The sequence below is a fragment of the Bos grunniens genome, chromosome 23 (assembly GCF_055505025.1).
Source record: "Bos grunniens cultivar Pamir isolate PY7600 chromosome 23, Bosgru_T2T1.0, whole genome shotgun sequence".
Classification (NCBI taxonomy): Eukaryota; Metazoa; Chordata; class Mammalia; order Artiodactyla; family Bovidae; genus Bos; species Bos grunniens.
Genome location: NC_141187.1, coordinates 28,950,019 through 28,972,654, shown reverse-complemented (window position 1 = coordinate 28,972,654; position 22,636 = coordinate 28,950,019). Strand labels below are relative to the sequence as shown.

Sequence of the window (22,636 nt, the reverse complement as noted above, 5' to 3'; positions counted from 1 at the left end):
AACCCTAGCTTTGACTAGACAGACCTTTGTTGGCCAAGTAATGTCTTTGCTTTTTAATATGCTGTCTAGGTTCAGGGAGGGTGCCTTTCAAATGGGAACTGTCATTCAAGTTTGCAAAATGATGATTTTCCAATTTGGTTACTTTTTCTATACTTATTTTTATATTCTCCTATAAAATAAATAATCTCTCATCAACTGGTACTTTAACCTGAATTACTTGTTCCTGCAAAGGTAAGGGAAATGATTCATTCTTTTCCTCTATTTATAGTATCATGTAAGAGGTTGGTATTAAAGTGTAAAAGGATCCTCCAGTGGTGGTAAATGAATTTCCCCTCTTTTTTGTATACACAGGTCCAGGAAATTTTCCTTTGGTTCCTTATGACTGTATCAAATGCCTCATTGAGACTCAGACATCCTGAGACACTGGCCTCCCCTTGATCTCTCCTTTTAGAGCCATGAGCAAGGAACTGCCACTGGGGTTGGCACGACATCCTCAGTGAACCCGTGTTAGTTATTGTCTACCGGGCTTCTACCTCCAATGGCGAGGGCACTTGAACAGCTTGAGGAATTCCAAAATAACAAAAGCAAGCTTGGTGAAGGTTGAACAACATTCCTTAAATTGGTTGATAGGAATATCACCAAGTTAGCTGGGCTTGATACTGAAGCACAAAGGTGATTGCACATCTTCACTCTTCCCTCCAACCTTCCCTCTCTCGATACACATTGGGTTGGGTCATTCACTATGGGCACCACCTTTGTGGTTGTATTTTTACCGAATTACCCAGAGGTCATTTATTTATCTTTTTCCTTCTGTTTATTTATCTTTTCATTTCCTTCTATGTAGTTTTTGTGGGTGTGCTAAGTTGCTTCAGTTGTGTCTGACTCTTTGTGACCCGGTGGACTACAGTCTGTCAGGCTCCTCTGTCCATGGGGATTCTCCAGGCAGAAATTCTGGAGTGGGTTGCCATGCCCTCCTCCAGGGGATCTTCCCAACCTAGGGATGAAACCCATGTCTCTTGTCCCCTGCACTTAGAGACAGGTTCTTACGCCACCATTTAGTTTAAAAATATTTATTTACTTGGGTGAAGCATTCGAGATCTTTAGTTGCTGCATGTGAACTCGGTGTCATGTGGGATCTAGTTCTCTGACCCGGGATTGAACCCGGCCCTCCTGCTTTGGGAGAGTGGAGTCTTAGCCACCGGACCACCAGGGAAGTCCAGTTATTTCTGATAAGTATCTATTTCTCCATCTGTGTCAGAAAAGCAGGGCGGATCCTCTGCCCCCAGTCAGGCCGCCTGTGTTTTCCTCTTCATATTTCTTCTCTCCGACATCCCCATGTCCCCCCCGTAGGCCCGCAGACTCCGCCTCTGTATGTATGTCCTGTGTGGTAACAACGTGGTTTACCGGCCCAGGTAAAGTACTATGAACACATCAGTTTACTTTGAGAACTGGCAACGAAAGGGGAGAAAGGAGGCATTTATCCTGCCTTTCCCATATGAACCATGCTTCAGGGTAACCCAACAACCTTGATGAGGGACACTTCTTTTTCATTAAAGCATTCCAGTTAATAAGTGAAGAGAAAATAATATAATTCAAAAGCCAGTATTTCATAACCCCTCCTGAAATAACTGATTCAGGCAAAACTCATCTGTGTACGTAACTGTCAGTTAGAAGGTTGATGGGGAAACCTTACACAGCAGAGTTAATGGCTATCTGAACACACCACTTACCCTCAGCTTTACTCAAGAGAGGGACCAGCAAGCAGGACTTGGTCCTGAGGGAGCACAACAGGAAACACACGGCACCTGAGAAGGAATCTTGTCCTACGCTCCTCCTCACCCGGAGGAATCCAAATCTAATTAAACCTTCAGGTTTGGTAAGTGGAAACACAGGGGATGGAGGAAAAAGTTAAATGACACTCCATTCTACAGGACATTCTACAGGACAAAATGAACCTCCTTCTGTGTAGATGGTATCCAAAAAAATAAAAGAGAGAGAGAGAAAAGAGAGGAGAGGTGAACTACTGTAGATTAAAAAGATTTAAGAAATATCAAATGCAACGAGTAGATTTTCTTGAGATCCTGGTTTGAACAAATCAACTAAAATAAGATATCTGAGGAAATTTGAATAACCAACTTGGGTTTTAGAGTATATCACAGTTATTGTGAATGTTTTGGGTGTGCAAAAGCATTCAGTTCAGTCGCTCAGTCATGTCCGACCCCTTGCGACCCCATGGACTGCAGCATACCAGGCTTCCCTGTCCATCACCAACTCCGCAGCTCGCTCAAACTCATGTCCATCGAGTCGGTGATGCCGTCCAACCATCTCATACTCTGTTGTCCCCCTGCCTTCAGTCTTTTCCAGCATCAGGGTCTTTTCAAATGAGTCAGTTCTTCACATCAGACGGATTTCTTTTAGGATTGACTGGTTTGATCTCCTTGCAGTCCAAGAGACTCTCAAGAGTCTTCTCCAACACCACAGTTCAAAAGCATCAACTCTTCAGCACTCAGCTTTCTTCATAATCCAACTCTCATATCCATACATGACTACTGGAAAAACCCTAGCTTTGACTAGATGGACCTTTGTTGGCAAAGCAATGTCTCTGCATTTTAATATGCTGTCTAGGTTGGTTATAGCTTTTCTTCCAAGGAGCAAGTGACTTTTAATTTCATGACTGCAGTCACCATCTGCAGTGATTTTGGAGCCCAGAAAAATAAAGTCAGCCACTGTTTCCATTGTTTCCCCATCTATTTGCCATGAAGTGATGGGACGGACGCCATGCTCTTAGTTTTCTGAATGTTGAGTTTTAAGCCAACTTTTTCACTCTCCTCTTTCACTTTCATCAAGAAACTCTTTAGTTCTTCTTCGCTTTCTGCCATAAGGGTGGGGTCATTTTTGTATCTGAGGTTATTGATATTTCTCCCGGCAATCTTGATTCCACCTTGTGCTTCATCCAGCCTGGCATTTCGAATGATGTACTCTGCATATAAGTTAAATAAGCAGGGTGGCAATATACAACCTTGACGTACTCCTTTCCCTATTTGGAACCAGTCTGTTGTTCCATGTCCAGTTCTAACTGTTGCTTCTTGACCTGCATACAAATTTCTCAGGAGGCAGGTCAGGTGGTCTGGTATTCCCATCTCTTTAAGAATTTTCCAGTTTGTTGTGATCCACATAGTCAAAGGCTTTGGTGTAGTCAATGAAGCAGATGTTTTTCTGGAACTCTCTTGCTCTTTCGATGATCCAACGGGTGTTGGCAATTTAATCTGATTCCTCTCTGCCTTTTCTAAATCCAGCTTGAACATCTGGAAGTTCACAGTTCACGTACTGTTGAAGCCTGGCTTGGAGAATTTTGAGCATTACTTTACTAGTGTGTGAAATGAGTGCAATTGTGTGGTAGTTTGAACATTCTTTGGCATTGCCTTTCTTTGGGATTGGAATGAAAACTGACCTTTTCCAGTCCTGTGGCCACTGCAATAGCATTATGGTTATGTAATAAAATGTAATAAAAAAAAGAATGAGATGCATACTTAAGAATGTAGGGGTGAAATGTCATGAGGTCTGGGATTTGTTTTAAAATACTTCAACAAAGAAAATAGACAAAAGGATCAGATGATGCAACGTGGTAACATCTTGATTAACTGCTGAAACTGGATGTTGTGGTACTTGAGGTTCACTAAGCTATTTTCTCTAATTTTGTATTTTTGAAAATGTCTATAAAATGAAAAATCAAGTATTACATTGTTGACCACAAACTCTGGATAGAACATAACAAAATTACACCTTGTCTTTACACCCAGTAGGATATATTCTACTTCTTCCGTCAGATAGAATAAATTATTCTAACATTTTCTTATAAATGCAGTTGAAAGTAAAAGATATCTCTAACTGCAAATGAATGCGGCCCTCATCTCTTTATGATAAAGACATAAAGAATGTCTTGAGGACTTTCCTGATGGTGCAGTGGATAAGATCCCACCTGCCAATGCAGGGTACACAGGTCTGATCCCTGGTCCAGGAAGATTCCACATGCTGAGGAGCAACCAAGCGGTGTGCCATAACTACGGAGCCTGAACTCTAGAGCCAGAGAGCCGCAACTACTGAAGCCCGAGTGCCTAGAGCCTGTCCTCCACAAGAGAAGCCACCACAATGAGAAGCCTGAGCACCACTAGGAAGAGTAAGTTCCACTCACCGCAACTAAAGAAAAGCCCACACAGCCACGACGACCCAGCACAGCCAAAAAAAAAAAAAAAGTCCTGAACATTTCTACCATCTTATCCAGGCATTGCATTTTCTTTCCATACAGAGGAAAGCTGTGGCTGTCCCACTCAGCTGCAGGCTCTTTTCACAGCATCTGCTCTAGGACGAAATGCTATTTTCACATGTAATTGCCACAGTGCTTATTTCTCTGCCAGGCTGGCCTGGGAGAAGCTTCTCACCTGCATTTTACACACCTTCTCCCTGCTTCATGGAGGACAGCTTCTCATCCCACCTTAGAATTACAATGCAGCTGGTTTTTAATTATCTTACGAGGTTCCTCCTCCTGCTCCTCATTACACCTGTGAAGAGCGAACTTCTTCTGTGATAGGAAAGAGTATGAAGTCAAAAAGGAGGATTTGCCTTGCCAGAGTCACAGATTTTCACAGTCAATAAGCACACTAGCTTCCTTACCCAAGTTCACGCCCCATCCCACACGTGTGCACGGGGAAAACAGATACGAAGACGCGCAATGACAGAAACAGAGAGACACTGCAAATATTCATTCTCCTTCATTAAAATGTTAAGTTACAAACATTTTGATTCATAAATAATCAAAGTGCATGGTGCCCCTCATCCTCTCTTGAAGCCAAATGTCCTGCCCTCCTAGCGCTTTCATCAACCCTCTCCAAAACCAGTATTTTACCCCAAAGAGGTAAGTCTTCCCAAGTTCCCTGAGTTCACATTTATTTAATGCTACAGGCCCACCTAGCCCTGCCCAAGAAAAGGACCAGTCATTGTCCCAGGAGGGCAGAAAGGGCAGGGGGTGCACAATGTGGAAGGGAAGCGCTCCCAGGTGCGGGCAGCTCCTCCTGGGTGGGAGAAGCCAGGTTTTTAGTCTTAAAGGAATGATCTCCCTGTCAAAGAGAAGTTGATTTTGCAAAAGGCTAGCGTCGAAAGGAAGGTAGAACTGTCCTCTAGGCTCCTCCAGCAGACCCTCTGCAGACCCACGGTCCTGAGGCTCAGTTCAGGGCCCTCTGCCCCCATGGCAGGTGCACAGTTCACAGTGTTCCGTAGACGCTGACTTTGACCAGAGAGATGCTCTCCATGTACTGGTTCCGGCCTTTCTCATACAGGACGTAGAGCTGTGGGGCCTCATCCTTCCCATCCACGTTGCCCTCCAGGGTGGTCAGCGATGAATAGCCACTGGGCCCCGGCCACAGCTGGACCGTCTCCTTCCTCCAGGAGGTACCGTTGCTGAAGCTCCAGCGCAGGGTCAGGTTTACTCCTGGGAACAGCAGCAGAGTCAGGGAGATGAAGGGCTTCCCTCCTGGACAAGGCGGCCTTCTTTCGGTCACAGGGGCTCCCCTGCCCACCCCACACCACCTGGCATATACTCACGGAACTCTGGATGGGCTGGGTTGGAGAAGAAGACAATGCCAGAGCTGGTGGCTACAGCCCCTGCAGCTACCACAGGGTCCACGAGCTCCGTGTCAAAGGTCACATCCCGAGGCCTCAGGGTGTCACAGGCGTCGTAGCTGCGGAGGATGATGCGGCAATGGCAGTGGTAGTTGTTTTGGTTCCGCGCGTTGATGACGACTGAGCCATCGGGGAGCTCGTAGGGCTGAGTGGAGGAGAGGGCTTCAGGAAGACCCAGGGCAGGGGCAGGGCCCAGGGCCCCATCCCTGAGGGAGCAAGGCTGGCTGGCACAGAGCTGGGCAGCCAGACCCGGGGTCTGAGTAAAATGGGCCTCTGGAGGGCAGAGCAGGTCGGGCGGGTGGGGAACAGGTGGAATCCTCACCTGGCACTCATCGGGGTTGAAGTCATTTTCCCGCTTGGGCTGGCCGTAGGGGATGCCACTGACCCCACCTCCGTAGCGCCAGGAGACGCCGTGATCATCGCTGAGCAGGCAGAAAACCCCATCCCGCTCCAGCGTTCCGTGGCCACACACGATAAGTCGGCCCTTCCGAGGCTCCCGCTGTTTCTGTGGGGAAAGGATCGGGATGCTGCAGACAGAGACACTGAGGAGGCTCAGAGGCAGGGAAGGGGGACCCCTCACCTAAGTTTGAGGATACACCCAGTCCCCTTCCGTTCTGTCCTTGCTGTGGGTCCCGCAAGCCTTGCAAACACCCACTGACTGAATTTAGCTTTTTGGCAGAATAAACTCCTTGGGGGCATACAGGGTATACTCTGGACAGGCTGTGCGAAGGACAAGGAGGCCTAGCCACAGGCATCAGATGGAAGCTTAAACCCAACCTGTGTTCATGGACCAAGCTGTGGCCCATGGCACAGGCTTGTGTCTGCCCAAATGAAGGAGTTTTTTTCCCTAATCTGCATGGGGTTTTCTAATTTTTTTCTAATCTGTACATGGATTCAGTTCAGTTGTTTAGTCATGTCCGACTCTCTGTGAGTCTGTGGACTGCAGCATGCCAGGGTTCATGGATTGTTACATGGTTTGGGGCAGCCCTGTGGACAACCCCCAGATGGAATGCCACTGGCAAAATTCCACCTTCCCTGGGTAGAATGTTCTTCCCAGGATGTCCCTTTCTTCCACGGAATCCCATCTAAGACAGAAAAATCTGACTTCACAGGATCTTGTCTTTGCAAAGGAGTCCGTTATGGGGCAGACTCTCTACAAGGCAGCTCCTTCCACCCATCTCAGGACAGAGACCTGAATGCCAGAGCCCGGTCCTGGGGCAAACATCTCGGTGCCTATATCCAGGGAGAGGTTCCGCGGCGAGCTCCAGGAAACACCATCATCCTTACTCCACACCAGCATGGTAGAGGCCACCTGGCAGCCAGCCTTATGAGCACAGAGGGAGTAGAAAAGGAAGACCACGCCTGTCGTCGTGTCGCTCACCACTGCCCCCAAGTTCAGCCCATCTGGGGTCTCCCCATCATCCACAATGAAAGCTGTCGGAGACCATGTGCTGCCTAAAGAAAAAAAGGAAGAGACCCAGGGTAAGCACTTTGAAGGTGCTCTTTCCACCACTCCCTGCCATTTTCACCTCCTGGCTAGGGACCCAAAGCTTTATGATGGCCCCGAGGCCTACAAGACCTGCCCTTCCTTACCTCTCTGACCTACCTTTGTTCACTCCATCCAGCCACACAAACTCCTCATTCATTGAATATTTCCCTCCCTCCTTGGGGCATCTAAGCTGTTACACTGCTTAGCATGCTCTTTCTCAAGGCTCACTCACCTCCTCTGAGTCTGCTAAAAGATCATGTACTTAACATTGCAGTCAGACTCTAGCACTCTCCTTATCTCTTGCCCTATTTTGTTTTTTTTCCACTGTATTTATTACCTCTTAACACAAAAAATACATTTAGTTATTTATTATGTATATTGTCTGTCTCCCCATTCCCTATCCCATGAAGGCAAGGATTTTTGCTCTGTTTTGTTCATAACTGTATTCACAGAACCTAGAACAATGCCAAGTATATAGTAAGTGTTCAATAAATGTTTGAATGTATGCTCAACTCCTTGGTGATACTAGTTTCCAGATCACTGCCCTGACACCTTCCCTCCTTTAGGTTCTCTCTACTTCTCAGGGATCCAGCAGCCCTAGGCCCCTAAAGGCAGGTCAAGCTCCCCACCCATCCAACCTCTCGTGACCCAGTCATCTTTATACCCTGGTCCATAGACCTCCGCAGAGCTATGAATTTAGCTCCTTTATCCGATGTCGACATTTTTCTGGCCTCAGCAAAGGCAAGGAGAGTGCCCCGAGGAGTGGTGGTGATGAGCGGGATTCGGAAAGTGTCCACGGAGCCGATTTGCTTCCCACTCACCCACAGAAGTTGTTCCATGGTCACAAGTGGATGAACCTAGGAAGAGGAAGGGTCAACAGAACAAAGGTGACTTTGGGTTTTAGAGTGAATGAAGAGAGGCTTGGAGTCAGATTTCTCTGGGAGAGGCTGAGTGATGGGGATCCGGTGTGCGAGCTGGAGTCCCAGAACTAAGGGGAACCCGAGGAGAGTTTAGAGTGAAACTGGTGGCTCAGAGCTAGGAAGGAGCTACGAGGGGAGAATGAGCCCTCAGGGACAGGGAGACCTCAAATGGGGAAGAAGCCTGAAAGAGGAGACTCAGAGGGAAAGAGGACAAGGACCCAGAGAGGGAAAGGGACTAGGAAAGGAGGAAACGGGGTCGCAGGGTTCCTTGGAGGAGAAAGCGATCAGCAGCCCCGTCCCGACGGGGACAACCGGGCACAGATAGCCCGCGTGGGTCGGGGACGGAGCTATGCGAATGGGGACCCACCAGACTGAAGTCATCCTTTGCTCCGGCCCCGACTCCTGCAGGAGACATTAGCATGAAGATCGCAGAAAATATCTGAACCCTACAGATTCCCCATAATCGCAGCATTCGCGGTCTCCTGAGTTTGCCCAAGGACACTATACCGGGTCCCTCTTCAGTCATCTCTCCCTCGCGGCGGTCACGACCCTGGCCCCCAGGACTCGGACGCGGGTTGGAATCGATCAACTAACCCCGGCCCTTTAAACGCTCAGATGTATACCCCAAACCCGGCCCACACCCAGCCGCCTAGCCGCGCTTCCGCGACTCTAACTGGTCCTCACAGGACTCTGCACGTGACCTTCTGCGCTTCAGAGCCACTTCTTCCAATTGGCCATCTTTGAAGCCCCGGGGCGCGTGACCCGGGCGGAAACCGTATTGGATGGGGTGAAGAAGGGGGCTGGCATTACTCAGCAGAAACCTTTTGATTGGTCAAGGGATCTAGGTTACGTCATGGGGGCGGGACCTACTTTAAAGAGCCGGCGAGGTTAAAAAGGCTGCATGTAATCATGGATGAAATAAAAGTCCGAGAATTTTTGAGAAAACAAAATAGCAATTTTTTAATAAAATCTTTTTACTACAAAAGCGTGATCTGGAAGGCGGGGAGGCTGTACAGGCGGGAGACAGTCCAGGATCAGGGCTGCATCTTTCACTTCTTCCTCTTCTTGTCTCCCGGGGTCCCCTTGTTCTTCTTGCCAAGAATCTTCAGAAGGCTCTTGGACATGTAGTAGGGCCGGTCTGCTGAGCCATCATTCCGCTCCAAGTCTTCCACTAAGGCGCGACAGAGACCGTAAGAGCGAACCTTTGGGAACCAACCCCACTACCCGGGAAAATGAGGGACTAAGAGACAGCTGCCTGGTTTCCAGACTGCACCACCACCGGCTGGTTTGGGGCGCAGTTTTTGTAACCTATGTAATCGTGTCCTCATCTGCAAAGTAGGGTGAACGATACTATATTTCATAGCGTGATAAGGGTTAACGGAAAAAATATATGTCAGTTGCTTGACAGAGAGCCTGCTACACAGGAAACTCTGAATAAACGCCTACAGTATGGTAAGGAACTCCCCACTCACTACAGCCACCTGCTGGGAAGTCTCCTGGGGCTAATTTCTTCCCTAGTTTTTCTCGGGAAGATACCAGAGGCCTCTGCCCTAAAATGCCCCTTCTTGGGAGAGCCCAGGAACCTGGGAGCGAATCAGAGGCCTCTGCCCTAGAAGGCCCCTTCTTGAGAGAGCCCAGGAACCTGGGAGCTCATTCCCTCCATTCTTCCCAAACACCTGCCCTGAGGATGTTAGAAGAGGCTCTGGCTCCTATAACTCACAAAGTCGCTGTTTCTAGAAGCACCACATCTCCTAAAGAGCCTGAACGATCTTTTAAGCTGAGGAGAGGAGGTGGAGGGGCTGTCTTGTCACTCACAGAAACAGAGGAAGAGAGTGTCCACACACATTCCAAAAACACTGAAGAAGCCGCTGGCGATGAGGTAGGCCCCTAGGATGGAGACCTGGAAGACACAAGGCTCCCGATAGTGTTCCTTTGGAGAGTTGGAGAATGAAGTCGCCGCGGGGTGGAGGGGTGGGAGGATGAGAAGGTATGGAGTGGGGGTGGGGGTGGGAACGTGTCACTCACCATGATGGGCAGCCAGTAATAGTTGAGTTGAGGATTCTCAAAGGTTTTACCCAGACTAGGGATGCGACCCGTGAAGAAAAAGAAGGACAGGACCCCTATGGGAGAAATCTGGACGTCACTATCACTCCTCTGAGGACACCTCTTAAACTGTCCAGCACCCCTGTCCTCTGTCCCTGTAACTCCCTTCCCTGGTCCTTACCGACACCTCCAACCACCAGCAGCTTCCCAAAGAACAGTAGCAGGTCTGTGACTTTGTCCAGGACGACCACCCTGTATAAGGTGTTGGAATAGGTTGGGGATAAGAGGCCTGCCTGGGCTGGGAATAGAACTAGCTGCATAATTTGCTGTGATAGATGCAAAATGAAAGCTGTTCACATTTCAAGATGGAGGTAGCAGAGATTAAACCAAGCTCAAGGCCCTTCTGAGCACAGCACACTTGTGGATGGGAGATGACAGGGGTGGGGTGGGGGGTGGGGTGGTGTCAGCCTGACCTGACAATGTTCCGCATGAGCAGCATGAAGGCGTTTTTGGCTGAGACACAGAAGTTCTTCCCGTAGATGGCAATCTGGGTGAGGTGGCAATTTCAGAGTTAGCTGTGGTGAGCTCACCTGGGCCAGGGCGGGAGGTCAGGGTCAGGAGTGCCCAGAGCAAGGGGTTGCTCATATAGTGCACTCACCATGATGTATGCATTGCGGTTCAGGAACTTGATGAACTTTTCCAAACACCAGAGGCAGCACTTGAAGCAGCACAGGATACAGCGAGTCAATGGGTTCTGGGCTCCTGGGGGTAAGAAAGGCTCATGTTTGGTCACTGGCCCCTGATAGGCGCTCCTGCCCCATCAGGGATGCAGCTGATTAGCCCAGTCTCGGCCAGCCCCCAGCCTCTGCTCACCTCTCAATTTGTGGTCAATGTATTCCAGGATGACCCGAGCTATCTGCACCAGGGTCAGGATGAGGGCTCCAAAGGCTAGTGATCCCGTGTGGTAACTGCAGGGAATTGGTGGTCAGAGGCAGCCCCAGGACCCCTGGGCTTCCTAGGTTCACAATTCCCATTCCTCTGCCCTGGACTTACCGGAGTGTGCGCAGGAAAGCAGAGCCCAGGGGAAAGGTAGGGATGTCCCGGGGCTTGTGGAAGGCCCAGTAAAAGGAAGCAAAGGCCCCAGCCAGGACACACTGGCCCAGGGCCAGTACCCAGTTGATGGTCCAGAATAGCCCCAGAACTGCATAGATTTGCAAGTTGAAGAGAGAACGCTGTGCCAGGCCTGTGGACTGGTAGCCCTGGAAGACGCACATCAGCCCGGGACAAGAGGAGTTCACTTGCTCCTGTGGAGAACAGCAGAGGATGGAAACAGCCTTCCCAGAGCTGGGGAAGCCCGTTCCTTCCAGGAGATTTATCTCTGGGTTCAGACAGGGTTCAGCTTGCCTATTGTGTGAGCATAATTTGCTTCCTTCAGTCTCCAGTCTCTGCAATAGCACAAGAGCTCCCAGGCTGTGCTGCTGTTGCGGCTCAGTTGTGTGTGGCTCTGTGACCTCATGGACTGTAGCCCACCAGGCTCCTCTGTCCCTGGGATTTCCCAGGCACAAATACCGGAGTGGATTGCCTTTTCCTACTCCAGGGAATCTTCCTGACCCAGAGATTGAATGCTTGTCCCTTGTATCTTGTGTGTTGGCAGGCAGCTTCTTTACCACTGCGCCACCTGAGAAGCCCTGTTGTTGTAACCAAGCCTTAATGGTATGGAAGCAGTGTTACCAGTGCCTAGCTCTCCCTTGGACTCCATCAGCTGTCCTCTTCCAAAGCAGCCTCTGCAACTTCAACCAAAACACTGTCTAGCAAAGTTGAACAGACTGGGTACCAGATGATACTAAGGAATTGTTCATTTTGCTTGGTGTGATAATGGTGTAATGGTTATGCTTTTTAAAAGTCCTTATCTGTTGAGATCCATCCTGATATATTTATTGATGAAATGGCACAGTGTTCAGAATTTGCCTCTTAAAGCTCCAGGAAAAAAAAAAAAATTGCAGGGGGTTGGGGAATGGGTGGGGAGACAGAAAAAGAACAGAAAGCTGAAGGTTATGGAATCTGAGTATGGGGATTCTCCATGTTTGTGTGTATCTGCAAATGTCTCTAGTAAAAAGTAAAAAACACAGACTTGTCTCCTAAAGCAAAGGTCCTAAAGTGGGACCTACTAAACTGCACGTTAAAGGAAACTGTTGAAAAATGAAAAAAAAAAAAAACACACAAAAAACCACCTACTGAATGGGAGGAAATATTTGCAAATGACATGATCAATAAGGGATTAATAGCCAACATATAAAAACAGCTCATACAACTCAACATAAAAAAGAAAAGCAAACACACACACCTGATTTAAAAATGGGCAGAAGAACTGAACAGACATTTTTCCAAAGAAATGTGGATGGGCACCAGGGACATGAAAAGATACTCGACATTGCTAATCGTCAGGGAACTACAAATCAAAACCACAATGAGATATCACGTCATACCTGTCGCAATGGCTGTCATCAAAAAGAATACAACAGATGTTGGCAAGGATATGGAGAAAAGGAAACCCTTGTACACTGTTGATGGGAATGTAAATTGGTTCAGTCACTGTGGGAAGTTTCTCAAAAAGCTAAAAATAGAACTACCATTATGACCCAGGAATTTCACTTCTGGATATACACTACCCCTCAAAAAAAAACAAAAAACAAACAACCCACTAATTGGAAAAGATCCATGCTCTCCCAATGTTCAAAACAGCATTATTTTCATTTGCCAAGGTGTGGAAGCAACCTAAATGTCCATCAACAGATGAATGGACAAAGATATGGTATATATCAATATATACAATGAACTACTACCCTGCCATAAACAGGAACATTTGCAGCAACATGGATGACTTGGAGGATGTTATGCTAAGTGAAATAGTCAGAGAAGGACAAATACTGTATGATATCACTTATATGTGGAATCTAAAAAATACAACCAACTAGTGAATATAACAAAAAAGATGCAGACTCATAGAGGACAAATTAGTGGTTACCAGTGGGGAGAGGGGAGCTGGATGGGGCAATATAACTACTTGGTATAAAATAAGCTACAAGGATATATTTACAGCATGGGGAATATAGCCAGTGTTTCATAATAACTGTAAAATGGGTGTGCCTTTTAAAAACTGTGAGTCATTATGCTATACACTTGTAACTTATATAATATTGTACATTACACTTAAAAAAATCAAACAAATTTCTCTTTCCACGGGACTTTCCTGGCAGTCCAGTGGTTAAGGCTCCATCCTTTCACTGCAAGGGCTTGGGTTCTATCCCTTGTCAGGGAACTAAGATCCCACATGCCACGTGATGCAGCCAAAAAAAAAAACAAACCCAAATGTTTTTCCATAAAATGTGACAAAAGTCTTGATAACTGTTGAAACTGATTGTATGTTTGAAATTTTATAACAAGAGGGAAACTACTTTCCACTTTTTATGTAATTGTGGGTTTGTGTCTGTTGCCCCCGCTAGGTCTTAAGCAAGTTGAAAGCAACAACTGCTTCATCTGGGGCTTTGTATAAGCAGTGCCTGGATCCTCCTTAAGTGGTCTCCCTCTCCTTTTTTCAGTATGCGGCAAATGTCTGTGGGCAGGCTTCCCTGGTGGCTCAGGGGTAAAGAATCTGCTTGCCAATGCAGTAGACACAAGTTCCATCCCTGGGTTGGGAAGATCCCCTGGAGAAGGAAATGGCAACCCACTCCAGTATTCTTACCTGGGAAATTCCATGGATAGAACAGCCTGGTGGGCTACAGTCCATGGGGTCGCAAAGAGTGGGACACAACTGAACAACTAAACAATGCCTGTGGGCACAGCCCATGGTCCCAGCTCTGATGCAGTGGCCACATGAAAGCTTTGACACTAAATGCCCAGCAGTCCAGCCCCAACTCCCTGGGAAGCTCACAGAGGAGAGTTTGGGGAAGTAGTTTCTCTCCCGGGCACCCAGGGAACCCACCTGCCTGTTGCCTAGAACAGTGTGTTCTGAGGAAGACTAAAATAACCTAAACAAAACCCACCTACAGACACCAGCTCTTATCAGGTGCCAGCCATTATACTAGGCATTTTCATGTACCCAGTGTCCTTTCTCGGCTACCCTGAAGCACAGATATTAAGATTATCTCCATTTTACAGGTAAGTGAAGTGAGACAGAAAGGATGAAATGGTCAATGTTCCTCTGGGCAGAGAAGCATCCTGAGGAGGGAAGGCGATGCTGGGATCTTCCTGCCCCAGGGCCTGGCGGCACAGCATGCCTCCTCTTCCAGCACAAGGGGCAGGGGGAGGTGCTCCGTGGGAGATCTGGAGTCTGCTAGGGGCCTGCTGTGTGACCCTGGGTGAGCCCCTTGCCCCCTCTGGTCCTGTCTCCTCTGCACAATGAGGGATTTGGACCACTTGACCTCCAAGGTCCCCTCAGCCCTCTTGACGCCCTCCACGACACCCCCAGATCCTCACCATGGGGTCGCATGATGTATTCATGGGCACTTTCTCACAGCCGGGCAAACTGCTGTTGGGCGCCCAGAACACGTACTGGGGTTGCCCCGATGTGGCCAGGAATCCAGAGGGGAGTCAAAGAAAGCAGGGTGATGGGGGACCTCCACAGATTCCCCTCCCCTCCTCAGCCACCCTTCCCAGGCGTTTGAGCAGCTTGCTCACTGCACAGAGGGGCTGAAATTCAGCCTGTGCCTGCTCTTTCACAGCAGGGCTGTGTCTGCTGGGCAGAAGGGGTGCCTTCTTCCGATGGCACTAGTATTGCCCTGCCCCCCACCCCCAAGGGCTTCAGGAGGGGTGAGCCACGTGGGCAAAGGATACAGAGCGATTATAGCCCAGTAGGCAATGCAGACAAGCAGGAGGGCGAAGGTGACCAGCGGGTAGAACATGGTGGACATTATGTATCCTACAGCCCTGCAAGGGAGATGAGAGCAGTCCATCAGTGAGGCTACCCCACGACCCCCACCACCCTCTCTTGGGGTTGACCCCGGCACAGGCCACACCTCTGCCCTCTCTGGGGCCTGCCCCATACCCCTAAGACTGGGCACGCGGTAGGTGTTCACTGGAAGAACTGAATTGAATAAATCAGCCTCAAGAGAACTTTAGAGGAAACTAGAGTCACAGATGGAGAAGGCAATGGTACCCCACTCCAGTACTCTTGCCTGGAAAATCCCATGGACGGAGGAGCCTGGTGGGCTGCAGTCCATGGGGTCGCTAAGTCAGACATGACTGAGAGACTTCACTTTCACTTTTCACTTGTTAATCACCATGTTATGCTATCCCCTTTCCTCCACTGCCCTGCTACCTTTCCAGCGCTCCCTTTTCAGGCCCGCCCCTTTGCCCTCTGCCCTTTCTCCTTCCCAGGCAGGCCTGACCTGCTGGCCTCCTTCAGGAGGGCGATGGCGATGCAAATCCGCTGCCGCAGGAAGATGAGCATCAGCAGCAGGACGCCTTCGAGCACAGCCAGTATGATCACTGAGGGCAGACAGGGGACAGAGGAGCCTGGGTCAGGGCCAGGGCAGCTTTTGGGCAGCCAGTGGTTCACGGTAGGCAGGGCACTCACAGGCGGCTAGCCAGGTCTCCTGAACGTTTCTGTAGGCACTGAGGTTGGTGGTGAAGCCCAGCTGGGAGATGGAGGCACCCTTGTCCCGCAGCACGCGATATTCTTCCCAGCAGTGGTAGATGCCATACGCCAGCACGCCCAGCACCCCTATGATCAGCACAAACACCAGGGGCCCGGCCACCAGCCGTAGAAGCAGGATAAACAGCAGGCTCAGAACCAAAGCCAGGCCTAGTGCACTGTGGACAGGGAAACATAAGTGAGGGTCACCCCACATTGCTCGTATCTTTCCCTGTGCAAAGGCCCACAGATGTCTTTCCTCAAACCCCTAATGTCTCCATCAGAACCACTTTACCTCCATCCCCTTTTTCTTATAAATCCTGTTGGATTTGGGATCCATTCAGACCTCTGGCTCCTCCTCCCCTGCCCAAAGATCCTGTTTCAGATGGTGGACTAGGGGACAGAGAGGCACAGTGGGGAGAGAAGAAGGACGAGAGGGCAGAGGAACCTGGTGACTCACATAAGAATCCAATACCAGGACTGGGCAAAATCTTCAAAGATCTTGACACTGATGTCACGGGCATTGAGGCTGTCGAGAAGACCACTATTGGAGAGAGACAGAGTCAGATGGGGCTCTGAGTGGGAAAGGGGGGTGGGACAGAGGTGGAAGGGCAAGGGATTGCCCACCTGATGCTCTGGGAGATGGATGTGTTGGAGATCCCTGGGAGCTCAGGCACGGTACTATTGGTCCATGGGAAACAGCGCCCCAGAGCTGGAGGGAGAGAACCGGGGTGGGGGGGGGTCCCACAGAGCTGACTTCAAAGTCTCTGGCCGCCCCCAGACCTCCACCCCCGAACTGCTGCTAGGACAGGGTAGAGAAGGGCTCTGCACCCTGCAGAGGGCAGTTCTTGACTCCACAGCAGAAAGGGAGCTCCTGCCCCAAGGAGCCCAGTCTGGCTGCCTTCACTGTCTCTTCATGCCCCTTCCTCCATGCCCTGCCACTGCCTGGGTTAGACCCTCCTGCCTCTTGCAGCACCTCCACGCCCACCCCTGCCACCCTTCAATTCAACCTCTGCTAGAGTGCCTGGGAGACACGGCACAGCCGGGACCTGGCATTCCAGGCTCAAGGTCACTGCTAGACGCCCTACCCTGGAGAGTGCCCACGCTTGACGTTCAGGCTGAGTCTCCATCGTCTGAGCCCAGCCCCTTTCCCCTCCCCTCTGTGCCTTCTCTCTCCCTCCTCTAGAAATTCCATCCATTATGCCCCATTCAGCTCCATCTTCATCTCCCCTCCTCCAGGAAGCCTTCTCACTCCGCCCCTACCCCTCTCCCCTGGCACCTATTATGTGCCTACAAAGCCATTTATCACCACCCTCACAACAGCTTTGTCATGCTTGCTTTGGCATTTACATTCTAAAGATAAGAAAACAAGGTTCAGAGAGGCTGAGCCATTTACCTAAGACCACACACACAAGTGCTAGAACTTAAAGCCAGATCTATCTGATTCTGGAGCACTCATTTGGAAATACTTCCTATTGCACACATTGAGAGTTGGATATCCTTTCTCATGCTATAGTTTAAAAAAAATTTTTTTTTTCCTATACTTTCCATGAGGTTTGCAGGATCTTAGCTCCCTGGCCAGGGAGCCAACCCGTGGCCCCTCCAGTGGAAACACAGAGCCCTAACCATTGGGCCACCAGGGAATTCCCCTCAATTTTCTTTTTTTTTTCCTGTTAAAAATAACATTCACTATTGGGAAAAAAAAAATCAACCGTGATCCTATCATCAGACACAGTCCCTTTAACATGTGGGTAAACGTCCTTCCAGTCTGTTCCTGTGCCTGCATATAAATGCACGTGTGCACATTCACCCATGTATGTTCTCGTGGGAATCTCATGCAATTGCTTTGTGAATACCTCTGATCTCAGCACCTAGGAAGCAGTTTTCATCTTCACTTCATCTGTCCCTGGAGTCTGGCATGCAGCAGGTGCATAATAAGCACTGGTGATCTGACTCCAGGATGATCAGCAGAGGAAAAAAAGCAAAGACCTGATGCCTGTTCCTATTTTGTTACAGAGTAGCTGTGTGACTTGACTCTCTGAGCCTGGTTTCCTCAAAAACCTAGGACTGGATGTTGTCTGAGAGAGGAATGTGGCTTCTCACCTGAAGTGGAAGGCAGGAGGAAACTGGGGCAGAGCTCCTGTTGTAGGCTTTGGAGTACTTGCTGGAGGGGGGTGGGGAGACAGACAGACACACAGACACAGAGCAGGATGAAGGAAGGAGTCATCCCCTTTCTCCCACCATGATCATCTCCCCCTCCCCCTCCCATCTTCCCTTATTATGGACACTCCCTGGTGACAGCAGTGATGTTGGGGGCAGTGCTCACCATGTTCCCAGGCACCCCTGGCAGACAGAAATTCCTATTTGCTGCGTAGAAGACCTGTTCGACCGTCTGTGAGAACTGTCTCGGTTCCACGGTCCATGAGGCCTCTGGGCAGGAAGATACACACACCTGGGGGCAGAAAGCATGCTGAGGGGCTGGTACCCAGACCCTGGGGGGAGGTCAGGGGACAGACGCAGGCCCCAGACTCTGACCTGGGGCGTGGGGCACTTCAGGCCATTCTGGGCGATTGCGATGATGTTAGTGTTTAGGACGCAGCTGAAGATGTTGAAATATAGGAGATATGGTTTCTCTCTGTAGGAGAGAAGGAAACATGCATCAGCGCTTGGTCAAGCTCAGGGAGAGAGAAGGACTGCCAGGGCTGTACCTCCAGATGTGGCCAGTGTGACCCAGACACGCATCACCCAGCTCCTGACCCCAGGAAGCTCAGGGATGTACCTCCAGATGTGGCCAGTGTGACCCAGACACGCACCTCCCAGCTGGGGAGGTGTGGGAGACACCCGAGAGTTTCCCAAAGGAACTCAGCATTGCCACTGCTAACAGATGGTTAAGAGCTTGAACTCTGGAGCCAGATCATCACCCAACTTTATGACCCTAACCACTCACCACCTCATTTCCATCAGATGTGAAATGATAGTACCTGCCTCACAAGGTTGAAATGAGTTTGTGTGTGTAAAGTACACTGCCTGCCTGGAATACAGTCAATGCCATATGAATGTTAGTGTTTTGTGTTTTTTTTTAATATTTATATATTTATTTATTTGGCTGTGCTGGATCTTCATTGCAGTTATACAGGATTGTGGCTGTGATTGTGGCATGTGAATTCTTAGCTATGGCATGTGGGATCTGGTTTCCCGACCAGGGATCAAAACTCAGTCCCCTGCATTGAGAGCATGGAGTCTTAGCCACTGGATCACCAGGGAAGTTCCAGCAGCTTCACTATGTATCAAGCGTCTCCTGTATGCTGGGACTGATAGTGTTGCTTCTGGAATCATCCTTGTGTTTCAGAAGAGGAACTCCAAGATCAGAGAGGTTGAGTCTCTTGCCAGAGATCACAGACCAGAACTTAGTGCAGCTGGAGATGAAAATGCCCGTCTCTGAACTTTAAAACCCACACACTCAACCATGACTCTGCTACTGCTACTGCTACGTCACTTCACTCATGTCTGACTCTGTGCGACCCCATAGACGGCAGCCCACCAGGCTCCCCCGTCCCTGGGATTCTCCAGGCAAGAACACTGGAGTGGGTTGCCATTTCCTTCTCCAATGCATGAAAGTGAAAAGTGAAAGTGAAGTCGCTCAGTCGTGTCCGACTCTTCGCGATCCCATGGACTGCAGCCTACCAGGCTCCTCCGTCCATGGGATTTTCCAGGCAAGAGTACTGGAGTGGGGTGCCATTGCCTTCTCCGAACCATGACTCTGCTGCCTCCCAATTCTGGGCATCTGGGAAGCCACTGGCCAGCAGTGGGGGCTGTTCTACATGGTGAGATTCAGGGAAGCTGAGGTGGAATGGTCCCCTGTCCATCTCCTGTTGCACCTCCCTCCTGCCCTCTTTCCTGTCTTCTTACTCACTTGTTTTCCCCGATCCCGCAATAGGCCCCCGTGGAGTTCCTGGGGTAGAGGACTTGTTTGGGGTCTCCGTACACCCAGGCTGCAGATAGAGACATGCAGATACATCACCAGGAGCGGGGCACACGGACTTAAGAGGGAACAGCCATGGAATGGTCCCTCCCTGGGACAGTAATGTCCCCCAGCCACTGCCCCAGCTCTGCCCAGCCAGAAACTCACCCAAGATCCCCACGGCGATGTAACCCAGAATGAAAAGGAAGAAGAGCACACAGCAGATGATATCTGTGCAGCTCCTGGGGGAGAAATGAGGGAGACACCTGGAGAGGGTGTGCTGGGGTAGGGGGAGCATGATCTGGAGGAGTCATGCTTTGGAGAGTTGGGGGGATGCTAGAAAGTAGGCATGGGTAGGTTTCATTTTACAACCTTTTTTTTTTTTTTTTTTAAGAAAAATCTTTTCCTGGATGGGTAAACTTTCTTCTGAGTTTTAACACAGGAAAGGGCACAATTCAGAAGTGCTCAGCTGGGTGAGTCTTCCCAAAGGACACTTGCCCATGTAGCCAGCTCCCAGCTGAAGACACAGAATATCACCAGCAGCCCAGAAGGCCCCTTGGGCCCCTCCACCCATGACAGTTTCCCCAGGGCCACCACTCTCCTGGGGCAGGAGTTTTTCCTCCCACAAGTTTCTTAACAATATTCCAGTATATAAAAGCAAAACCAAGACCCTGTCCACCACCCTGCCCCCACCAGCACAGTGCCCAGAACTTACCTGTTCCTAATGGGGCCTCGAAAGGAGGGGTCATATTTGGCTGGTTTCCCTGAAGGGCAGGGGGAGGAGTGTGGGGAGTAAGATATTGACAGGCATCTCTTTCCCCCAATTTCTAGTCTCTCCAAACCCCTTCCCACAGCAGGATCTACCCTAAGCCCTGTCCTAGGGCACTCAGGAATTTGGAGGGAGAAAGAGAGGGGCAGGGCTGGCAGGAAGGGAGAGCAGAGAACAGGGAGGGTGGGATCCAGGCTTGCTCAGCAACTTTGCTGCTCCCGGTGAACTCCAACCAGGAGGCCTTGGAGGTAGGGGGGAAGGGCGGCCTTTTATGGGTCATTTATGCTCACACCTCAAGGCTCTTCACCTCCTTCCTCCACCCTGGTTCCTTTCTCCCAAGTCTCTTCTCTGGCTGGGACGTGGGATTCTGTGTTCAATCATCTCAGTCGCTCTCACATCCCAGTCCTTATCACTTCCCCTCTCTGTACCCCCACTCAGGGTGGGCACAGTCCCTCCCACGTTTGCCCCAGCCCTTCCTTCCACTCTCTGGCCCCAGGCTGTGGGGAAAGAAGCTGGAGCCAAAGGCATCAATTCCTGTAGGACCTGGAGAGGGAGGAGACCCACCCCCAGCTGCTGTAGACCTCCTGCCCTGAAGGGACCTTAGTCCCCAGCTGCCGCCAGTCTCCTCTCCGGGGGAGCGGTCAGGCTGACACCTGAGCCGGCAGTTGAGATTGCTGTGGCCACAAGTCCTGTTCCTGGTCCTCCCTGAGTACACACGGGGAGGAGGTGGGGCCAGGCCGCCAGGGTCCCATGTGGGACACAGGGGTGGGTGAGAATCTGGGAAGGGGTGTGGCCCCTTCTCCCAGGTGCCCTGGACTCTGTCCCTCCGTGGTTCTGGGACATGATGTCAATGATTGACCCAAAACCTCTCCAGGAAGTCTGTGGGGCGTCCCCACTGCTCCCTCCCCTACCTCCCTTCTGACCAAGCCTTGCCTCGGGGAGGTCCCTCCCTTGGGGTTCCCTCCTTTTCAGACCAGGGCAGGCCCCTGAACCCCAAGGACTCTCTGCAGGCAGGCCCTCAGCCCTCACTGCACACAGGGATCCCAGAAGCTGGTCCCCGTTTCCTCTCCCTGCAGATTTCCCCACCCTGCCCCCACACTAATCCTTGGGACCCCTGGGGCAGGCTCCCAGCCTTTGTTCCTCACAGACACTCTGGAGACAAGCGGCCTCCTTCCTCCCCAGGCCTTACCCTTCACAGGAACCCCAGCAGGCCGCTGCCTCTTTCCTCTGGGCTCCCTCCTAATAGGGATCCTGGAGGCAGGCCCCCAGCCCCCTCTCCACCAACATCTGCAGCTCCAACTCCTTACAGGGGCCCTCAGCAGAACCCACTCCCCCTGCCATTCCTCACAGACCCTGGCAGGCAGACCCCAACACCTTTCCCCTCTCGGAGACTCGAGTCCCGGCTGAAACTCCCCCTCTTCTTGGGGACCCCAGCTGTTCCTCCCCACAGCAGCACAGAGCCTGGCTCACTCCTCCAGCCCCTCAACTCCTTCCCCTGCTCAGGACCCTGACCCTGACTCCTTCAGGCTTCATTTCCGAGGGCCCTGCTCCGAGGGGGCCCCGGAATCCAGGCGTGACATTACCCTCTGCTCCCAGGGACTCCAGCCTCCCTCCTCATGGAGATCACAGCTTCACTGCTCAAAGGCTCCCAGCAATGGTCCCGTCCCCGAACCCCATACTCCTCCAAGAACCCTGACGCTATCTCCTTTCTTCCATCATCTGTTTCCTGGGTCCTCCCCTCGGGGACCACGACTGCCCTCAGCTCCTCTCCTTGGGGTCAACCCAGCCACCATTTCCAGAGCAGGCCTCCCCTCCCTGACCGGCTCCGGGCCCCTACCCCAGCCTCACCGCCCCCAGCCCTCCGCCTCACCGTAGGCCTCCTTGTCCTGGTCCTGTTTTCCCCCCATGGCTCAGTCTCCCGGAGTGATTGGAGCCCGGGAGACCTGGCGGCTCACCTGCCACCAGCCCCGCCCTCTGCACACGTCACAGCCCCTCCCCTGCCTGTGGTCCCCGACACACTTGAGTTCCTCCTGGACTCAGCTGAGCGCTGAAGCTGGAGTGCAGGAAGGAAAGCCTGGGATGTGGGTCAGGTCAGGGCTCAGGGACCGTGGCCTGAGGAACTCACACACTCTTAAGAAAATCCTTT

The 22,636-nt window shown here is 50.8% G+C and overlaps 2 protein-coding genes across 2 annotated transcripts; both read right to left on the bottom strand.

The window, feature by feature from the left end:
- Positions 1–4,753: 4,753 nt before the first annotated feature.
- Positions 4,754–8,760, bottom strand: NEU1 (neuraminidase 1). Its single transcript, XM_086369308.1, has 6 exons — positions 8,453–8,760; positions 7,830–8,022; positions 6,869–7,131; positions 5,999–6,181; positions 5,599–5,821; positions 4,754–5,485 (listed from the first exon to the last, which is right to left on the bottom strand). The coding sequence occupies exons 1-6, from the start codon at positions 8,609–8,611 to the stop codon at positions 5,259–5,261; spliced, it is 1,248 nt and encodes a 415-aa protein (XP_086225434.1). The 5' UTR covers positions 8,612–8,760; the 3' UTR covers positions 4,754–5,258.
- Positions 8,761–9,018: 258 nt separating this feature from the next.
- SLC44A4 (solute carrier family 44 member 4) lies at positions 9,019–22,602 on the bottom strand. The gene is made up of 21 exons (XM_086369301.1): positions 22,361–22,602; positions 20,437–20,485; positions 19,890–19,963; positions 19,674–19,752; positions 18,296–18,395; positions 18,087–18,212; positions 17,864–17,924; positions 16,388–16,472; positions 16,221–16,304; positions 15,704–15,939; positions 15,516–15,615; positions 14,962–15,054; positions 14,605–14,707; positions 11,182–11,432; positions 11,002–11,096; positions 10,787–10,890; positions 10,602–10,675; positions 10,310–10,380; positions 10,111–10,205; positions 9,901–9,985; positions 9,019–9,256 (listed from the first exon to the last, which is right to left on the bottom strand). Exons 1-21 carry the CDS (start codon positions 22,395–22,397, stop codon positions 9,135–9,137), a joined length of 2,124 nt encoding a protein of 707 aa, XP_086225427.1. The 5' UTR covers positions 22,398–22,602; the 3' UTR covers positions 9,019–9,134.
- Between the last annotated feature and the right edge of the window lie 34 nt (positions 22,603–22,636).